We start from the raw sequence: 15,302 nt of genomic DNA, 5'->3' as shown, positions 1-15,302 counted from the left end.
GCAGGAGCCCTGGCAAAACCCAAACTGAGCGTCGGTGATGAGGTTATTTCCTTTATGAGTGCTGCTTGATAACACTTCCTACAACCCCTTCCATTAGTGTTGGATTTGACTTTTTATACACAGATCATAGCTGGGCTTGACTCATCTGTGAAACAGCTGTCCCAATTTTGGCACAAATCTCCATATGCTAGCAGGAGGATTTTGCAGTGTCAAAAGGGCTGAGTTCGCCATTGTCAGGTAATCTGTCTGGTATCCTTTGTTTAGACTTTAAAGCATATTGATACAATTGAATGGCTTGCTTAGACAGTTCAGAGGGCAATTAAGGATCTGGAGTCATGAAGGTCAGACCATGTAAGGATGACAGATTTCCTGCCCTAAAGGAAGTTAGTGAACCAGTTATTTTTTCTAACAAAAATCAGCAGCACATGGTCACCATTAGGTTAGCTTTTGATTCTAAATTTTATTGAATTTAAATTTCACCATCTGGTGGGACTGTTAACTGCTTCTTCCCATTTAAATTACACAGGTTTGCATTGAGTCAAGTCTGTGTTGCTTCACTGCACATCTAAAGTCCTTGAATGCAGATCTGGGGCAGTTAATTTCAGTAGAATGAACAAGATGCACTTGCCTTCCGTCTTCTAAAATCTGGCTCAGACTTTGATTCAGCCCCTGACTTGAAGGCTGCATATGTGAGCTTTTGGACATTTTCTCTAGTGCTTAAAAGAAAACAACAACCAGCTTTGTTAGGCGGGAAGGAACCATTTCCTTCTCTGAAATGGGAATTCTACCAGGCCTCTACTTTTGCTTGATCTTTGCAGAACAAAATAACACAATTTTAAATGACTGAGAGATTATGGATCAAAGAATGGGTAGCATGTATACAGTAGGCCTGAAGGATCTCTAAACTCGATAGATACTGAAGATCTTAAATCATGTACCGGGATGATAGTAAAAGAGGTGTTATGTCTGCTGATTCCCATGAGTTAGAAATAATCACACATTATAACCAAATTCGGAGTTTTGAGTGTACTTCTAGCTATTATATCTTATTTTATATTTGTGAATTTATATATTATAGGCATGCATTCGCTAGATATTTGAAGAGCAAGAAGTGACTTGATTAAACATGCAAAATGTGTGTTCTTGACAGGGTGAATATGGGAAGGATGTTTCCTTTTGTGGGAAAATCTTGAACCGTATAATAAGGGATTACCCATTTCAGACAAAAATGACAATTTTGTTTCAAGAGGTCAGTGAATCTTTGAAATTCTGCTCCCATCACCTTTTGAATATTTGAATATTTTGAAGGCAGGTGTAGATAGATTCTTGATTAGCAAGGGGTTGCAGAATTATCAGGGATTGGTGGGAACGTTATGGAATCAGATCAACCACTATCACGTTGAAAGGCAGAGCAGGTTGAGGGGATGAGTGGTTTTCCTCTGCTCCTAATTCATACTGTTATGTTTGTGCATATGCATATTCTTCATGTAGCTCATGGACTGATACATTGTTGGTCAGCACAGTAAAATGTGGCACCCTGATTCTATGATCTCATAACAACTCGTTCCTATAAGTAACACAAATATGACAGGAGGTTTGAAATTGCTGGAGCAAGATGTTTATTTGTCCAAGGCAAGCCGTTTACACATATCGTAACGGCAGAGTCCTGAGGTAGTAACATTGAGGAATATATCAATTTACGTCCTCTTCACGCTGCAGGGAAGGTCTGATTCTTAACTCCGAGTAAGTTTTGTTTGGGCATCTTAACAACCCTCATCATATCATCATTCCTCTATATATTTTACGCAAATGGGTCAAGGAAACAGCCACATGTGTGACATATCTTTATTTTGTATTTTTTTTGCAGCGCATCACGTTAACTTAACACGTGATGAAGTCCATCCCACAAGGTAGGAATAGAAGTGCGCATGTGCTTTGGAAGGGGAGGTTGCGTAAAGCGCATGCTCAGTGACGTTCCCATTGTGAAGGTGGAGCCGAGAACATGATAGCGACAGGCATTTGTGTTTTGACGGGTGAGGACAGTGACAGCTTGGTCCGTGGAACGGTCACCTTCGAATGGGATGTAAGCTTACATGTAAATAGGAATAAAGTGTGGTCGTCTGCCTCCGTTTGTAATGAACGTTGCTGACCTTCAATGTGTTCACGAGAATGAAAAAAATGTCAGGGTGAAATGCGATGCGGTACAGTTAATGTTATATAAACTCTTATTTTGTTTCTCAGACATTTATATCGAATGGGAATAACGATGTTTCCGCTGCCAGCTATTACTTGTGAAGGCTGATCTTTAATTGGAGTTAGAGCACGACAGAGCGTCGACATAACGGTCTCGGAATGTTAGTGGTGCGCATGTGCGATGTACGGGTGACGGCTCCACATCACGTGCCCCATCAATTGGCGCTAAATGTTTGTGCACATGGAATTCTGCAGTTGTTATCAGTTTAAATAATACTCTTCATCTAAATGTGAAACCACTTTTACATTTTCTCACATTATATTCTATCTGCCAGATTTTTTTGTCCATTCACTCAACTATTTGTTTGGAACCTCTATACTTCAAAACAAAACTTTCTCACCTATCTGATGTCTTTTGCTTCCCTCATTTAAGTTATTGATGTTAATTGCAAAAAGTTGAGGCCATAGCACAGATTCCTGTAGGACTGCATTTGTCATATTCTATCAATCAGACAAAGACACATTATGGTTAACTCTCTTTTCTGCCAGCAGCCAATCTTCTATTCATATTAATATGTTACCCCTGACATAATGAGCTTCTATTTTCCAATATAAACTTTGACATGGAACCTTATCAAATGCATTCTGGAAATCCATGTACATTATGGCTGTAGCGATTGTAACAAGGTCAGTCAGCTGGGCCTCAGAATGAGTTCCCCAATTGAGGCTGTTCATGTGATCCAATCAGAGAGCTCTGGCTGACATAAGGGCGTGTCAGAGATGCTGAAACTCTGGTACCTGACTCTCAGTCAGGCAGTATTAAAGTCAAGGAGTGTTCATGCGTACATAAAGGGTGAGCGGGTGACAGATATCATCTGTGGAGTTACTTTGTCGGTGACAATAGTAAAGCACGATCAAGTGAGTTGGGTAAGCATTTCTTACATCATGTCGCTGTTTGGGAAGTTTGACTCATTTAACTCTGCCATGGAGGACTGGGCCAAGTGTGTGGAAACAATGTGTTACTGTTTCCAGGTAGACGATATTGTTGCAGACGAAAAGCAATAAGCAATTCTACGGCTTCTTTCCCTCAGGCATCAGACGCTAAAACCTTTCAAAATTTGACATTCATAGTTAAGGAAAATTAAAATCATAAGCCTCCTCTAATTCTGAGACATTGTCATTTTTACTCAGCAATTCGAGAACCATGGGAATCTATATTGGGACTTTTGACTAGGTTAAGACAACTTGCAGAAAAGCCAGTGACTTTGGTTTAACCCTTAATGAGATGTGTAGAGACTTTGTTTGTTTGGTATGTGGATTTATGAAAGGCAGTAGTTCAGTTACCTGTGATTGTAGAAAAAAGGCTCGGGCCCGAGTTTGATGGGGCAAAATTGGTGGAGACGGGTTCATCGAGATTGGCTTAATATTTTTCAATTAGAAAATGGCTGCCTGAGTAAAGTCCTAATTAAATACTCGGAAGTGTTTCAGGAAGGTCTAAGGACTACCAGAGGAGCTAAGGCCACCATGCATGTTGACCAGGAAGCTATTCCATAATTCTGCAAGGCCTGCCCAGTGCCATTTGCCTTATGGGCAAAAGTAGTGGCAGTAGGCTGGAAAGTGAAGGAACCTTCATACCAGTCAAGTTTGTGGAATGGGCAGCACCAATCATACCAATTTTGAAGCCCAGTGGGTCAGTTCACCTTAGTGGAGATTTCAAACAAATGTAAGTTGCTTTTTGTAGCTGGATAAGTACCCAGTCCCTTGAATAGAGGATTTATATGCAAAGCTAGACATGAGCCATGCTTATTTGCAGTTACATTTAGACCAGGATTCCCAGAAGTATGTTCCAATTAATACCTAATAAGGACTTGTACCAATATATGAGACTGTCATTTGTGGTGTCATCAGCCTGTTTAGCGAATGATGAAGAACATTTTCCAAGGTCAACTTCGTGTTGCCATTTACCTGGATGATGTCCTAATAACAAGAAGAACTGATATAAGGAGTACTTAGAGAACTTGGATGCAGTCCTAGGGCATTTTTCGAAGGGAAGCATACACCTACGAAGGGAAAATGTGTATCCCAGGCCTCCCATGTGACCTACAGAGTGGACAAGACTGGGTTACACTTGTTGGAAGATAAAGCGAGTGAGATTAAAGGTGCCTTAGCTCTCTCTCGTCTGTACAAGAGTTTAGGTCATTTCTTGGGCTGATAAATTATTATAGAAAGTTCATATTTAACCTGGCATCCACTTGGCACCTTTGTATCAACATGTAAAAATGGGTTAGTCTTGGAAATGATCACATACAGAAATCCTCGCTTTCGATGAAGTAAAGAAACTGTTACCATCCTGTAACGTGTTTGGCACACTCTGATCCAAAGAAAGGTCTGGTGTTCACGTGTGATGCCTACCTGTAAGGCAGCACTGTTGTATTAGCTCATCGGTGGCCCAAATGAGAGGAACACCCAATAACGTATGCATCCAGGACTTTGGCTAATGCAGAGCATAAATGCGGCCAGATTATAAAGAGGGATTGGCAGTCATATGTTGAGTCAGGAAGTTCTACCAATACCTCAATGGATGAAAATTTGTGACGATCACGGACCACAAACCCTGACTTCGTCTGCGTAAAGAGGACAAGGCAGTGTTGCCTATAATCTTCAGGCCACTTTCAGCGGTGGGCTCTAATACTAAGTGCTTATGACTACAGGTGAGAATACTGTCTGGGAGGCTGAGTAGCCAATGTGGATCTGCCTTTTGTAAGCAGATACATCATTGGAAAAATTTGTAATGGTACTAAATTATCTGGGCATACTTCCAGTCACGGCTGACAATATCAGACTTTGAATGCCAAAAGATCCAGTACTTTCATAACTGAAACAAGTATTAATGGGGCTGTCACAACTAGAATTCAAACTCTCATGGACACAGAGAGACCAGCTGTTGGTAGAGATTGGCATATTGTTATGGGTAGTGAGAGCAATTGTCCTGAGCAGAGGTAGTTATCACGTTCTGGCTGACCTCCACCAGGGCCATCCAGGGGTCTGTGAAATGAAGAGGGTGGTGAGGAGCAATGTTTGATGGCCAGGCTTGAATGCAGACTTGTCTGTGTAGTTGGACAGCACCCAGAGTGTCAACAAGGACAAAAAGTACTGCCATCAGGTTCTCCACATCCATGGGAATGGTGGGGTAAATCTTATATGCAGTTACATGTTGACTATGTAGTTCTTTCATGGATTCATTGTTTTTAGTTATTGTAGGTGCCCATTCAACGTAGTTGGGCATGCATTGAATCCCCTTGTCAGATATGGGGATAATGATAGAAAAACTACACACATCATTTGTGTCACAGATTCCTGGATGTTTTGATCAAGGCAACTGGCCATTGTTTATCAGCAGGGAGTTTAGTTACGTCTTAAAGTTGAATGGGATTCGACATATTAGGCCATCTCCATACCACCTATTATCTAATATCCTGGCAGAAAAAGTGGTACCAATCTTGAAGGTTGTACTGAAGAAACAGCCTATAGCTTCACTAGATACCAAGTTGTCACGTTTCTTGTTTGGTCATTGAACCACCCCACATGCAACTACATGGATAGCACTGGTATATCACTAATGGATAGAAGACTTTACACCAGGCTAATCTGATCTTCCCAGACCTGGTTGAAGGTGAAATGGCTTAAGGAACGCCAGTGCCAGATGCAAGACTCCACCAAGCAAGAAAGATGGCTGGAGACAGTGGATGAAGTTTGATGTAAAATATGGCCCCACATGGGTAAGAAACAAGATCGACACGAGATCAAGACTAGTGACTTATAACATTTGGTGCAACTGTTCTGAATAAGCATGCGGACCATTTAAAAGCTGCAAATTTGCAGACAATATGGAAGCAAAACTTGCCCTGCCCCTCGAAGCCTTCAAAAATACTTAAGGCACTCCTTGATTCACGTTCTTCATCAAATACTATTGAGTGCTGTGCATCAGAGATGGACATGACAGAGGTTGCCTCCTCAACACTTCTGGCCCCTGAAGAAGGGAGTGACAGCGTATCAGGTGTGCAAGGGGCAAGCTCCCATTCATTATACCCCTCCTGTGTTGGATTCTGAGTTGGAGGAATCTGACTCAGTATTAAAAAAACACTCCAGGAGACCTTGTGTCTGTGGACTTAGAGGGGGAGGGATGTAGTGATTATAACGAGGTCAGCCAGCTGAACATCATAAAATATATGTTTCCTGATTGGCCCAGATTAACAGCCCCAATCAGGGAGATCTAGTGACCTAAAGGGGTGAATGTCCAGGATATTGGGGCTCTGCGTGCTTGACTCAGTGAGAGGGAGTGCTATTGTCAAAGACTATGCATTTGTAAATAAAGGGTGATGGAATGCCGGCCTGTGGAGTGGTGTATTTTAGGCAGTCTTTGGGGAATCTGGAGGTATGTTACTCATTGCGGGATTCTAGCCTCTGACCTGTTCTCATAGCCACAATATTTATATGGTTAGTTCATTTCAGTTTCTGGACAGTGGTAACCCCAGAATGTTGATAGTGGGGAATTCAGGACGACAATGCATTGAGTGCTAAGCAATGATGGAGTGTCAGCTCTGCTGACCATATTTGAATTGATTTGATTTATTATTGTTGCATGTATCAAGATACAGGGGAAAGTATTGTTTTGCTACAGCAACCACCCAAACACTGTCAAATGAAGTTGCGTGAGAACATTATTTAAACGGGCAACAACACACTGCAGCAGCATGGAGCTACACCAAGAAGAAGAGTACCTCTTCCAAGTATTCAAAGGCAATGGATACCTGAAAAACTGGGTCAGAAGATGTCTATCACATGCACAACAACAGGAAGATATTACATGCCCCGACACACTCACCACACTACCTTACATCAGGAACAGATTTGAGCTGATCAAGACTCCTATGACCACTGGGCATCAGAGTAGCACACAAACCAACATCAACCCTACGCCAACTGCTCACCTGGACCAAAGACCCACTACCCACTATGGACAGGACCAATGTCATATAAAAGATTCTCGCAAAGACTGCAACAAACACTACATTGGACAAATAGGAAGGAAATTAACCACAGGGGACATGAACGTCAGTTGGCAACAAAACATGACTAATACTCACTCCTCTCCATCCACATGGATAAGGAGAGCCACCAATTCGATTGGGACAACACCAGGATCCTGGGACAGGCAAAGCAGAGACAAGCACGGGAATTCCTAGAAGTCTGGTACTCCACTAAGAAAGCCATCAATAAACACAGAGCTAGACCCCATGTGCACTCCATTGCGAAGGTAAACCAGAAGTGAGGTAATCCTGTTCAACGGACACCAGTGTTTAAATAACAGGCAGGTAAACACAACAGTGCTTCATCGGAGGCTGCACTGATGATGTTCCCCAGCAAGGTAATGAAACGTCTGCGGAACAGCGAACCAGCTCGGCAAGCCAACCAAGCACATGTACGGTGTATAGTAAGGGGCTAAGTGCGCAGCCTAGAGGGGCACTTCTATTGAAGAAGACTATTGTGGAGGAGGTGTTGTTGCCTATCTTTACTGATTGTGGTCTGTGAGTCAGGAAGTCGAGCATCCAGTTGCAGAGAGGCAAGCAGAGTCCTAGGTCTGAGTTTGGAGATGAGTTTTGTTGGAATTATGGTGTTGAAGGCAAAGCTAAAATAAATGAGTCTGACGTTGGTGTCCTTGTTATCCAGATGTTTCAGGGATAGGTGTATGGCCAGGGAAATGGCATTAGCTGTGACTTAATGTGTCATTTTTTTAATCAGTTCTAGCGTTAAGGAAAAGAAACCCAGCCTTATTGCAATTTTAACTATATTTTAAAACCATAAGATGAACAGGAATAGGCCATTCTGTTCTTCAAGGCTGCTCCCCCATTCTGTATTATGGCTGATCCAACCTTACTTGTCTACTTTCCTGTCCTTTCCCCATAACTCTTGATTCCCCTAATGATCAAAAATCTATCTGTCTGTCTTAGCTTTAAAAATACCAAAGGTTTCTGCATCCATGCCTATCTGTGGCAAGTTCTTTCGCAACTTCTGAATGAAGAAATTTCTCCTCATCTCTGTCTTGAATTGGCAGTCCTTGATTTTGAGACTAACCATGCCCTCTGGTCCTAGACTGTGCCATGAGGGGAAACATGGTCAGCATTTACCATGTCATGCCCTTTAATCTTATATGTATTTACCTTTGCTGTTTTGGAAGCAAGTGTTCAAATTTTTTATATAGAAAATAGGTTTCAAAAAAATACATGGTTTTTGTAGCTTTTTCACCAGTGAGTTATTGACTGTGCTGTATCTTGTGTAGAACGTTTTCCTGTAATGTGGCCTGAATTTTTCCATTGGTCACAATAATAACCAATCATCATATCAGTTGACTATAAATGTAAGTTTTAAAATTTAAAATTTATGGCTTTTCCACTTGATCATTTCATTTACATATTTGCATAATAACATTAGTTTTTAATTGCTTCTTTCTTTAAAAATCCAGTGATGTTTCTAATACCGTAAAGAAAATTCCCAGAAAACATGAGGGTGTGTTGCAGGGTCGGAGGTTGTGTAATAAAGATTTGGTTTGAGAAATCAATGATGTACAGAAAGTAGGTATCACAATTTTAGGTGAAACGACAAGTGGTTTGCTTAAGGTCAGCTATGTAACATTTAAGGAAATAAATGGTAAGTGGGTTTTGGATTGTCCATGGGACAAAATTATGTGGTTAAGGTAATGGGAGATCTGGAAACAGTAAGAAAAGTTGGATATTAAACAGTGGATTAATGGAAAAGAAATTATGGGATAGTTGGAAATGGCTGTGGATTTAGGAAGCAGAATTGAAAGACTCATGCCATACAACCACTTGATAGGCGTATCTGAAGACTACATTTAGACCGGTTTAAAAATTTGCCTATCGACATAATGTTGACATGGTTTTTAATTATAAATGTTCCTTGAGACAGAATTAATTTTACTTCTTGATATAAGAAGCACTACTGAAAAATATGATGTGGTTACAGTTATAGACAGGAAAAGAGAATTTAGAATTTGTCAGGCACCTGTAATCACTGATGAGAGGCCTAAATGATGTTATGGCCAAATCTTGTTAATATTTGACTGACAGGCTACACAGCTGATCTCATTGATGAGCATGCCTCCCACTTGTAGGACTTCCCATTGGCAATTTAAAGTGCAACTTTTAAACAAAAACTATGTTGATTTGCAGAAGACACCAATTAGTGCTTCTGACTTATTTTCAACACGCCTGTTGGTTCTTTTGATGGTCTTAATTGAGAGTGTGAGGGCATGCTGGTATTTGATGGAGACCAAGAATACCAACGAGACCAAGAATACCAAAAATAAATTGCAGGGTTGATGAGAAATGGCAGAGTAAGTTAGCCCTTGAATTGCCACCTATAAGAATTGGATTCTGTACAGGAAAAGCTTAATTGACCTAATTTGAATAGTGAGTGTGAAAGCTGACCTTTATATCTCCATTTCTCTCTATCACAAAAAGCAGCTATATGTCTAACTAAACCATTTCTAACAATCATATTTCTAACTGTTCACTTTAACACCACATATCCTTCCATGAAGATCCATGTTTAATTGTATGAATCTGTTTTTTTTTTAATCTTGTAGGAAACTGAAGAAGTGTTTGTACAAGGAACTATTGAGGGATTGGAACCAGGAAAACATGGACTTTACGTTTGTTCTTTGGGCAACATTACTAATGGTGTGTACCGTACAGTATCTGCTGTTTCCAAGTGACCTGTGAAGTAATTCATGCAAGTGAAGTAAATCTGAGAAAATGAAATGCTTCTGGGGAGAGATGTTACAGTTGGAAATAAAAACTCTACTTACAGTTTTCAGTGCTAAGGTGCTCTAACTGTCATCTGCATCTCTGAATTTTTTGGAGGAGAAGTGTGCAGAAGTGGAATTGGCCAGCGTTCCTGGCATAAAAAGCATTCCAAAAATAAGGGGAAACCACAGGTCAAGTGAGAATGAAATTGATTTGTTCATTTTATTTCTCTTTTTTTTTTTTTCCCTTTTTTTGAAGTACAACAATGAAGTGTTGGAAGAATTAGCAGATTATCAATTTGTTTTAACTGTGTCATGAGTGCTCTGTGGTCAATAAATCCTGGATTGGAAATCGAACCCAGTGCTTCTGGTTTTGAGGCAGATGCACTACGAACAGACGTACAGCCATCAAAGAAATAGTACTGGAAAAATTATTGTGAATTCGTAACAATAAGTTGGATCTGATGACCTTCATCGTAAGGTTTTAAAAGAGGTAACTTCAGAACTAAGAGGCATTGGTTACAATCTTCCAAAATTCTGTATATCCTAAAGCATTTCCCAAGGACTGGAAGATAGCAAACACAAAGCTGCTAGTTGAGAAAGAATGAAGAGATAAAATTGGGAACTGTAGGCTGATTAGTCCAATATCAGATATAGAAAGAGTGCTAGAATTTTTTTAAAAAATTCTTTCACTTCGTATTGTCTTTGCTGTGTAGGTTACCATTTGTTGCTCTGATTGCACTTGAGTTAAGTGCTTTGCGGCAACACTGCAGTGCATGTGGTTTGGGAGAATACACAGTGCCTTTTGGAAGGGAGTTCCAAGATTCTGATCCAAACATGGTGAAGGAACAATGATGTGGTTCCATTCTTGCCCTGAATACCTGACCTCATCTCTCTTTTCTGGAAGGAGGAGAGCATTCCTGTGGAGCTCTGAGACACTTTGATTATGACCATCTTCAAGTAAAGAAATACGACCAAATGCAATATTAACAGAGGGGTCTCCCTGGTGTCTGCCAAAGGGTCGGTCACCGCAAAGATTCTCCTCAATTATTTATTTCCATTGGCTGAAGAGCACCTACCAGAATTACAATAGGCACGGTGGACATCATCTGCACGACAAGGCAAGCCCAAGAAAAGATTAGAACATAGAACATTACAGCGCAGTATAGGCCCTTCGGCCCTTGATGTTGCGACGACCTGTGAAACCAATCTGAAGCCCATCTAACCTACACTATTCCATTATCATCCATATGTTTATCCAATGACCATTTAAATGCCCTTAAAGTTGGTGAGTCTACTACTGTTGCAGGCAGGGCATTCCACACCCTTACTACTCTCTGAGTAAAGAACCTACCTCTGACATCTGTCCTATATCTATCACCCCTCAATTTAAAGCTATGTCCCCTCATCCTAGCCATCACCATCCGAGGAAAAAGGCTCTCGCTGGCCACCCTATCTAATCCTCTGATCATCTTGTATGTCTCTATTAAGTCACCTCTTAACCTTCTTCTCTCTAACAAAAACAGCCTCAAGTCCCTCAGCCTTTCCTCATAAGACCTTCCCTCCATACCAGGCAACATCCTGGTAAATCTCCTCTGCTTTCCAATGCTTCCACATCCTTCCTATAATGCGGTGACCAGAACTGTACGCAATACTCCAAGTGCTGCCGCACCAGAGTTTTGTACAGCTGCAGCATGACCTCATGGCTCCAAAACTCAATCCCTCTACCAATAAAACCTAACACGCCATACACCTTCTTAACAACGCTATCAACCTGAGTGGCAACTTTCAGTGATCTATGCACATGGACACCGAGATCTCTCTGCTCATCCACACTACCAAGAATCTTACCATTAGCCCAGTACTCTGTATTCCTGTTACTCCTTCCAAAGTGAATCACCTCACACTTTTCGGCATTAAACTCCATTTGCCACCTCTCAGCCCAGCTCTGCAGCTTATCTATGTCCCTCTGTAACCTGCAACATCATTCCGCACTATCCACAACTCCACTGACTTTAGTGTCATCCGTAAATTTACTAACCCATCCTTCTACGCCCTCATCCAGGTCATTTATAAAAATGACAAACAGCAGTGGCCCCAAAACAGATCCTTGCGGTACACCACTAGTAACTGAACTCCAGGATGAACATTTCCCATCAACCACCACCCTCTGTCTTCTTACAGTTAGCCAATTTCTGATCCAAACAGCTAAATCACCCTCAATCCCATGCCTCTGTATTTTCTGCAATAGCCTACCGTGGGGAACCTTATCAAACGCTTCACTGAAATCCATATAGACCACATCAACCACTTTACCCTCATCCACCTGTTTGGTCACCTTCTCAAAGAACTCAATAAGGTTTGTGAGGCACGACCTACCCTTCACAAAACCGTGTTGACTATCCCTAATCAAATTATTCCTTCATAGATGATTATAAATCCTATCTCTTATAATCCTTTCCAACACTTTACCCACAACCGAAGTAAGGCTCACTGGTCTATAATTACCAGGGTTGTCTCTACTCCCCTTCTTGAACAAGGGGACAACATTTGCTAGTCTCCAGTCTTCTGGCACTATTCCTGTAGACAATGACGACATAAAGATCAAAGCCAAAGCCTCTGCAATCTCCTCCCTAGCTTCCCAGAGAATCCTAGGATAAATCCCATCCGGCCCAGGGGACTTATCTATTTTCACACTTTCCAGAATTGCTAACACCTCCTCCTTACGAACCTCAATCCCGTCTAGTCTAATAGCCTGTATCTCAGTATTCTCCTCAACAACATTGTCTTTGTCCTTTTCCTGTGTGAATACTGACAAAAAATATTCATTTAGCGCCTCTCCTATCTCTTCAGACTCCACGCACAACTTCCCACTACTGTCCTTGACTGGCCCTAATCTTACTGTAGTCATTCTTTTATTCCTGACATACCTATAGAAAGCTTTAGGGTTTTCCTTGATCCTACCTGCTAAAGACTTCTCATGTCCCCTACTGGTTCTTCTTAGCTCTCTTTATGTCCTTCCTGGCTAACTCTCAAGCGCCCTAACTGAGCCTTCACGCCTCATCTTTACATAAGCCTCCTCCTTCCTCTTGACAAGAGATTCAACTTCTTCAGTAAACCATAGTTCCCTCGTTCGACCGCTTCATCCCTGCCTGACAGGTACATACTTATCAAGGACACGCAGTAGCTGTTCCTTGAACAAGCTCCACATTTCAATTGTGCCCAGCCCCTTCAGTTTCCTTCTCCATCCTATGCATCTTAAATCTTGCCTAATGGCCTCATAATTGCCTTTCCCCCAGCTATAACTCTTGCCCTGTGGTATAAACCTACCCCTTTCCATCGCTAAAGTAAACGTAACCGAATTGTGGTCACTATCACCAGAGTGCTCACCTACCTCCAAATCTAACACCTGGCCTGGTTCATTATCCAGTACCAAATCCAATGTGGCCTAGCCTGTTGTTGGCCTATCTACATACTGTGTCAGGAAACCCTCCTGCACACATTGGACAAAAACTGACCTATCTAAAGTACTCGAACTATAGTGTTTCCAGTCAATATTTGGAAAGTTAAAGTCCCGCATACATCTCTGGAACTTTTCGGAGGCCTATAGAAAACTCCCAACAGGGAGACCTCCTTTCCTGTTTCTAACCTCAGCCCATACTACCTCAGTAGACAAGTCCTCATCAAACGTCCTTGCTGCCACCGTAATACTGTCCTTGACTAACAATGCCACACCTCCCCCTCTTTTACCACCTTCCCTGATCTTCCTGAAGCATCTAAACCCCGGAACCTGCAACAACCATTCCTGTCCCTGCTCTATCCATGTCTCCGAAATGGCCACAACGTTGAAGTCCCAGGTACCAACCCATGCTGCAAGTTCACCCACCTTATTCCGGATGCTCCTAGCGTTGAAGTAGACACACTTCAAACCACCTTCCTGCCTGCTGGTACACTCCTGTGACCTTGAAACCTTATTCATGACCTCACTACTCTCAACCTCCTGTACACTGGAGCTACAATTCGGGTTCCCATCCCCCTGCTGAATTAGTTTAAACCCCTCCCGAAGAGCATTAGCAAATTTCCCCCCAAGGATATTGGTACCCCTCTGGTTCAGGTGTAGACCATCCCGTTTGTAGAGGTCCCACCTACCCCAGAATGAGCCCCAATTATCCAGATATCTGAATCCCTCCCTTCTGCACCATCCCTGTAGCCATGTGTTCAACTCTCTCTCCCTATTCCTCGCCTCGCTAGCACGTGGCACGGGTAACAAACCAGAGATAACAACTCTGTTTGTTCTAGCTCTAAGCTTCCACCCTAGCTCCTTGAATTTCTGCCTTACATCCCCATCCCTTTTCCTACCTATGTCGTTGGTGCCTATGTGGACCACGACTTGGGGCTGCTCCCCCTCCCCCTTAAGGATCCCGAAAACACGATCCGAGACATCATGGACCCTGGCACCTGGGGGGCAACACACCAACCGCGAGTCTCTCTCGTTCCCACAGAATCTCCTATCTGTCCCCCTAACTATGGAGTCCCCAATGATTAATCCTCTCCTCCTCTCCCTGCCTTCCCTTCTGAGCAACAGAGACAGACTCTGTACCAGAGACCTGTACCCCATGGCTTACCCTGGTAAGTCTTCTCCCCCCCCAACCCCACCCCAACAGTATCCAAAACGGTATACTTGTTATTGAGGGGAACGGCCACAGGAGATCCCTGCACTGTCTGCCTGTTCCCTTTCCGTCCCCTGACTGTAACCCATCTACCTTTTTCCTGTACCTGAGGTGTGACTACCTCCCTGTAACTCCTCTCAATTACCCCCTCAGCCTCCCGAATGATCCAAAGTTCATCCAGCTCCAGCTCCAGTTCCCTAACGCGATTTCCGAGGAGCTGGAGTTGGGTGCACTTCCCGCAGATGAAGTCAGTGGGGACACTAGTGGTGACCCTTACCTCCCACATTCTACAGGAGGAGCATGCAACTGCCCTAACATCCATTCCCACTGTTCTGAATTCTGAAAAAAAAAACTAGTAACCTTACCAAATCGGCGCTCAGAACCTTTTTTTGGTTAGAGGAGGAGGATGGGTGGGAGACACTACCTTAGTAGTGTTTTGGGTAAAGCAACCACCCAAATATATTACCTCACCTATTCAGCCGTTCCATGTCCGCTCCTGCTCAGCATAAGCTCCGCATATTCACGAGGTAAGTTTTTAAAGGATTAACTTACCTTCCCAGCAGCCCCCTGGTCCTCGCTCTCACTGCTCCCGCTGCTGCTGCAAAAATGGAGGT

The 15,302-nt window shown here is 42.5% G+C and overlaps 1 protein-coding gene across 10 annotated transcripts in view; it reads left to right on the top strand.

Annotated features, from left to right (window-relative positions):
- Window positions 1–1,921: 1,921 nt before the first annotated feature.
- LOC109911775 (superoxide dismutase [Cu-Zn]-like) overlaps window positions 1,922–15,302 on the top strand; it is a 39,859-nt gene continuing 26,478 nt past the window's right edge. The window contains exons 1-3 of one of the 10 annotated variants that reach the window (XM_048603210.1): window positions 1,922–2,033; window positions 2,242–2,361; window positions 9,860–9,953. In XM_048603210.1, coding sequence (XP_048459167.1) covers window positions 2,353–2,361; window positions 9,860–9,953 — 103 coding nt within the window. In that variant the 5' untranslated portion in view covers window positions 1,922–2,033; window positions 2,242–2,352. The other 9 variants (XM_048603209.1, XM_048603205.1, XM_048603204.1 and 6 more) reach the window with 9 other exon arrangements.

Source organism: Rhincodon typus, chromosome 11 (assembly GCF_021869965.1).
Source record: "Rhincodon typus isolate 14 chromosome 11, sRhiTyp1.1, whole genome shotgun sequence".
NCBI classification, from domain to species: Eukaryota; Metazoa; Chordata; class Chondrichthyes; order Orectolobiformes; family Rhincodontidae; genus Rhincodon; species Rhincodon typus.
Note: the sequence above shows the minus strand (reverse complement) of the source record. Positions and strands in the feature narration are given on the sequence as shown.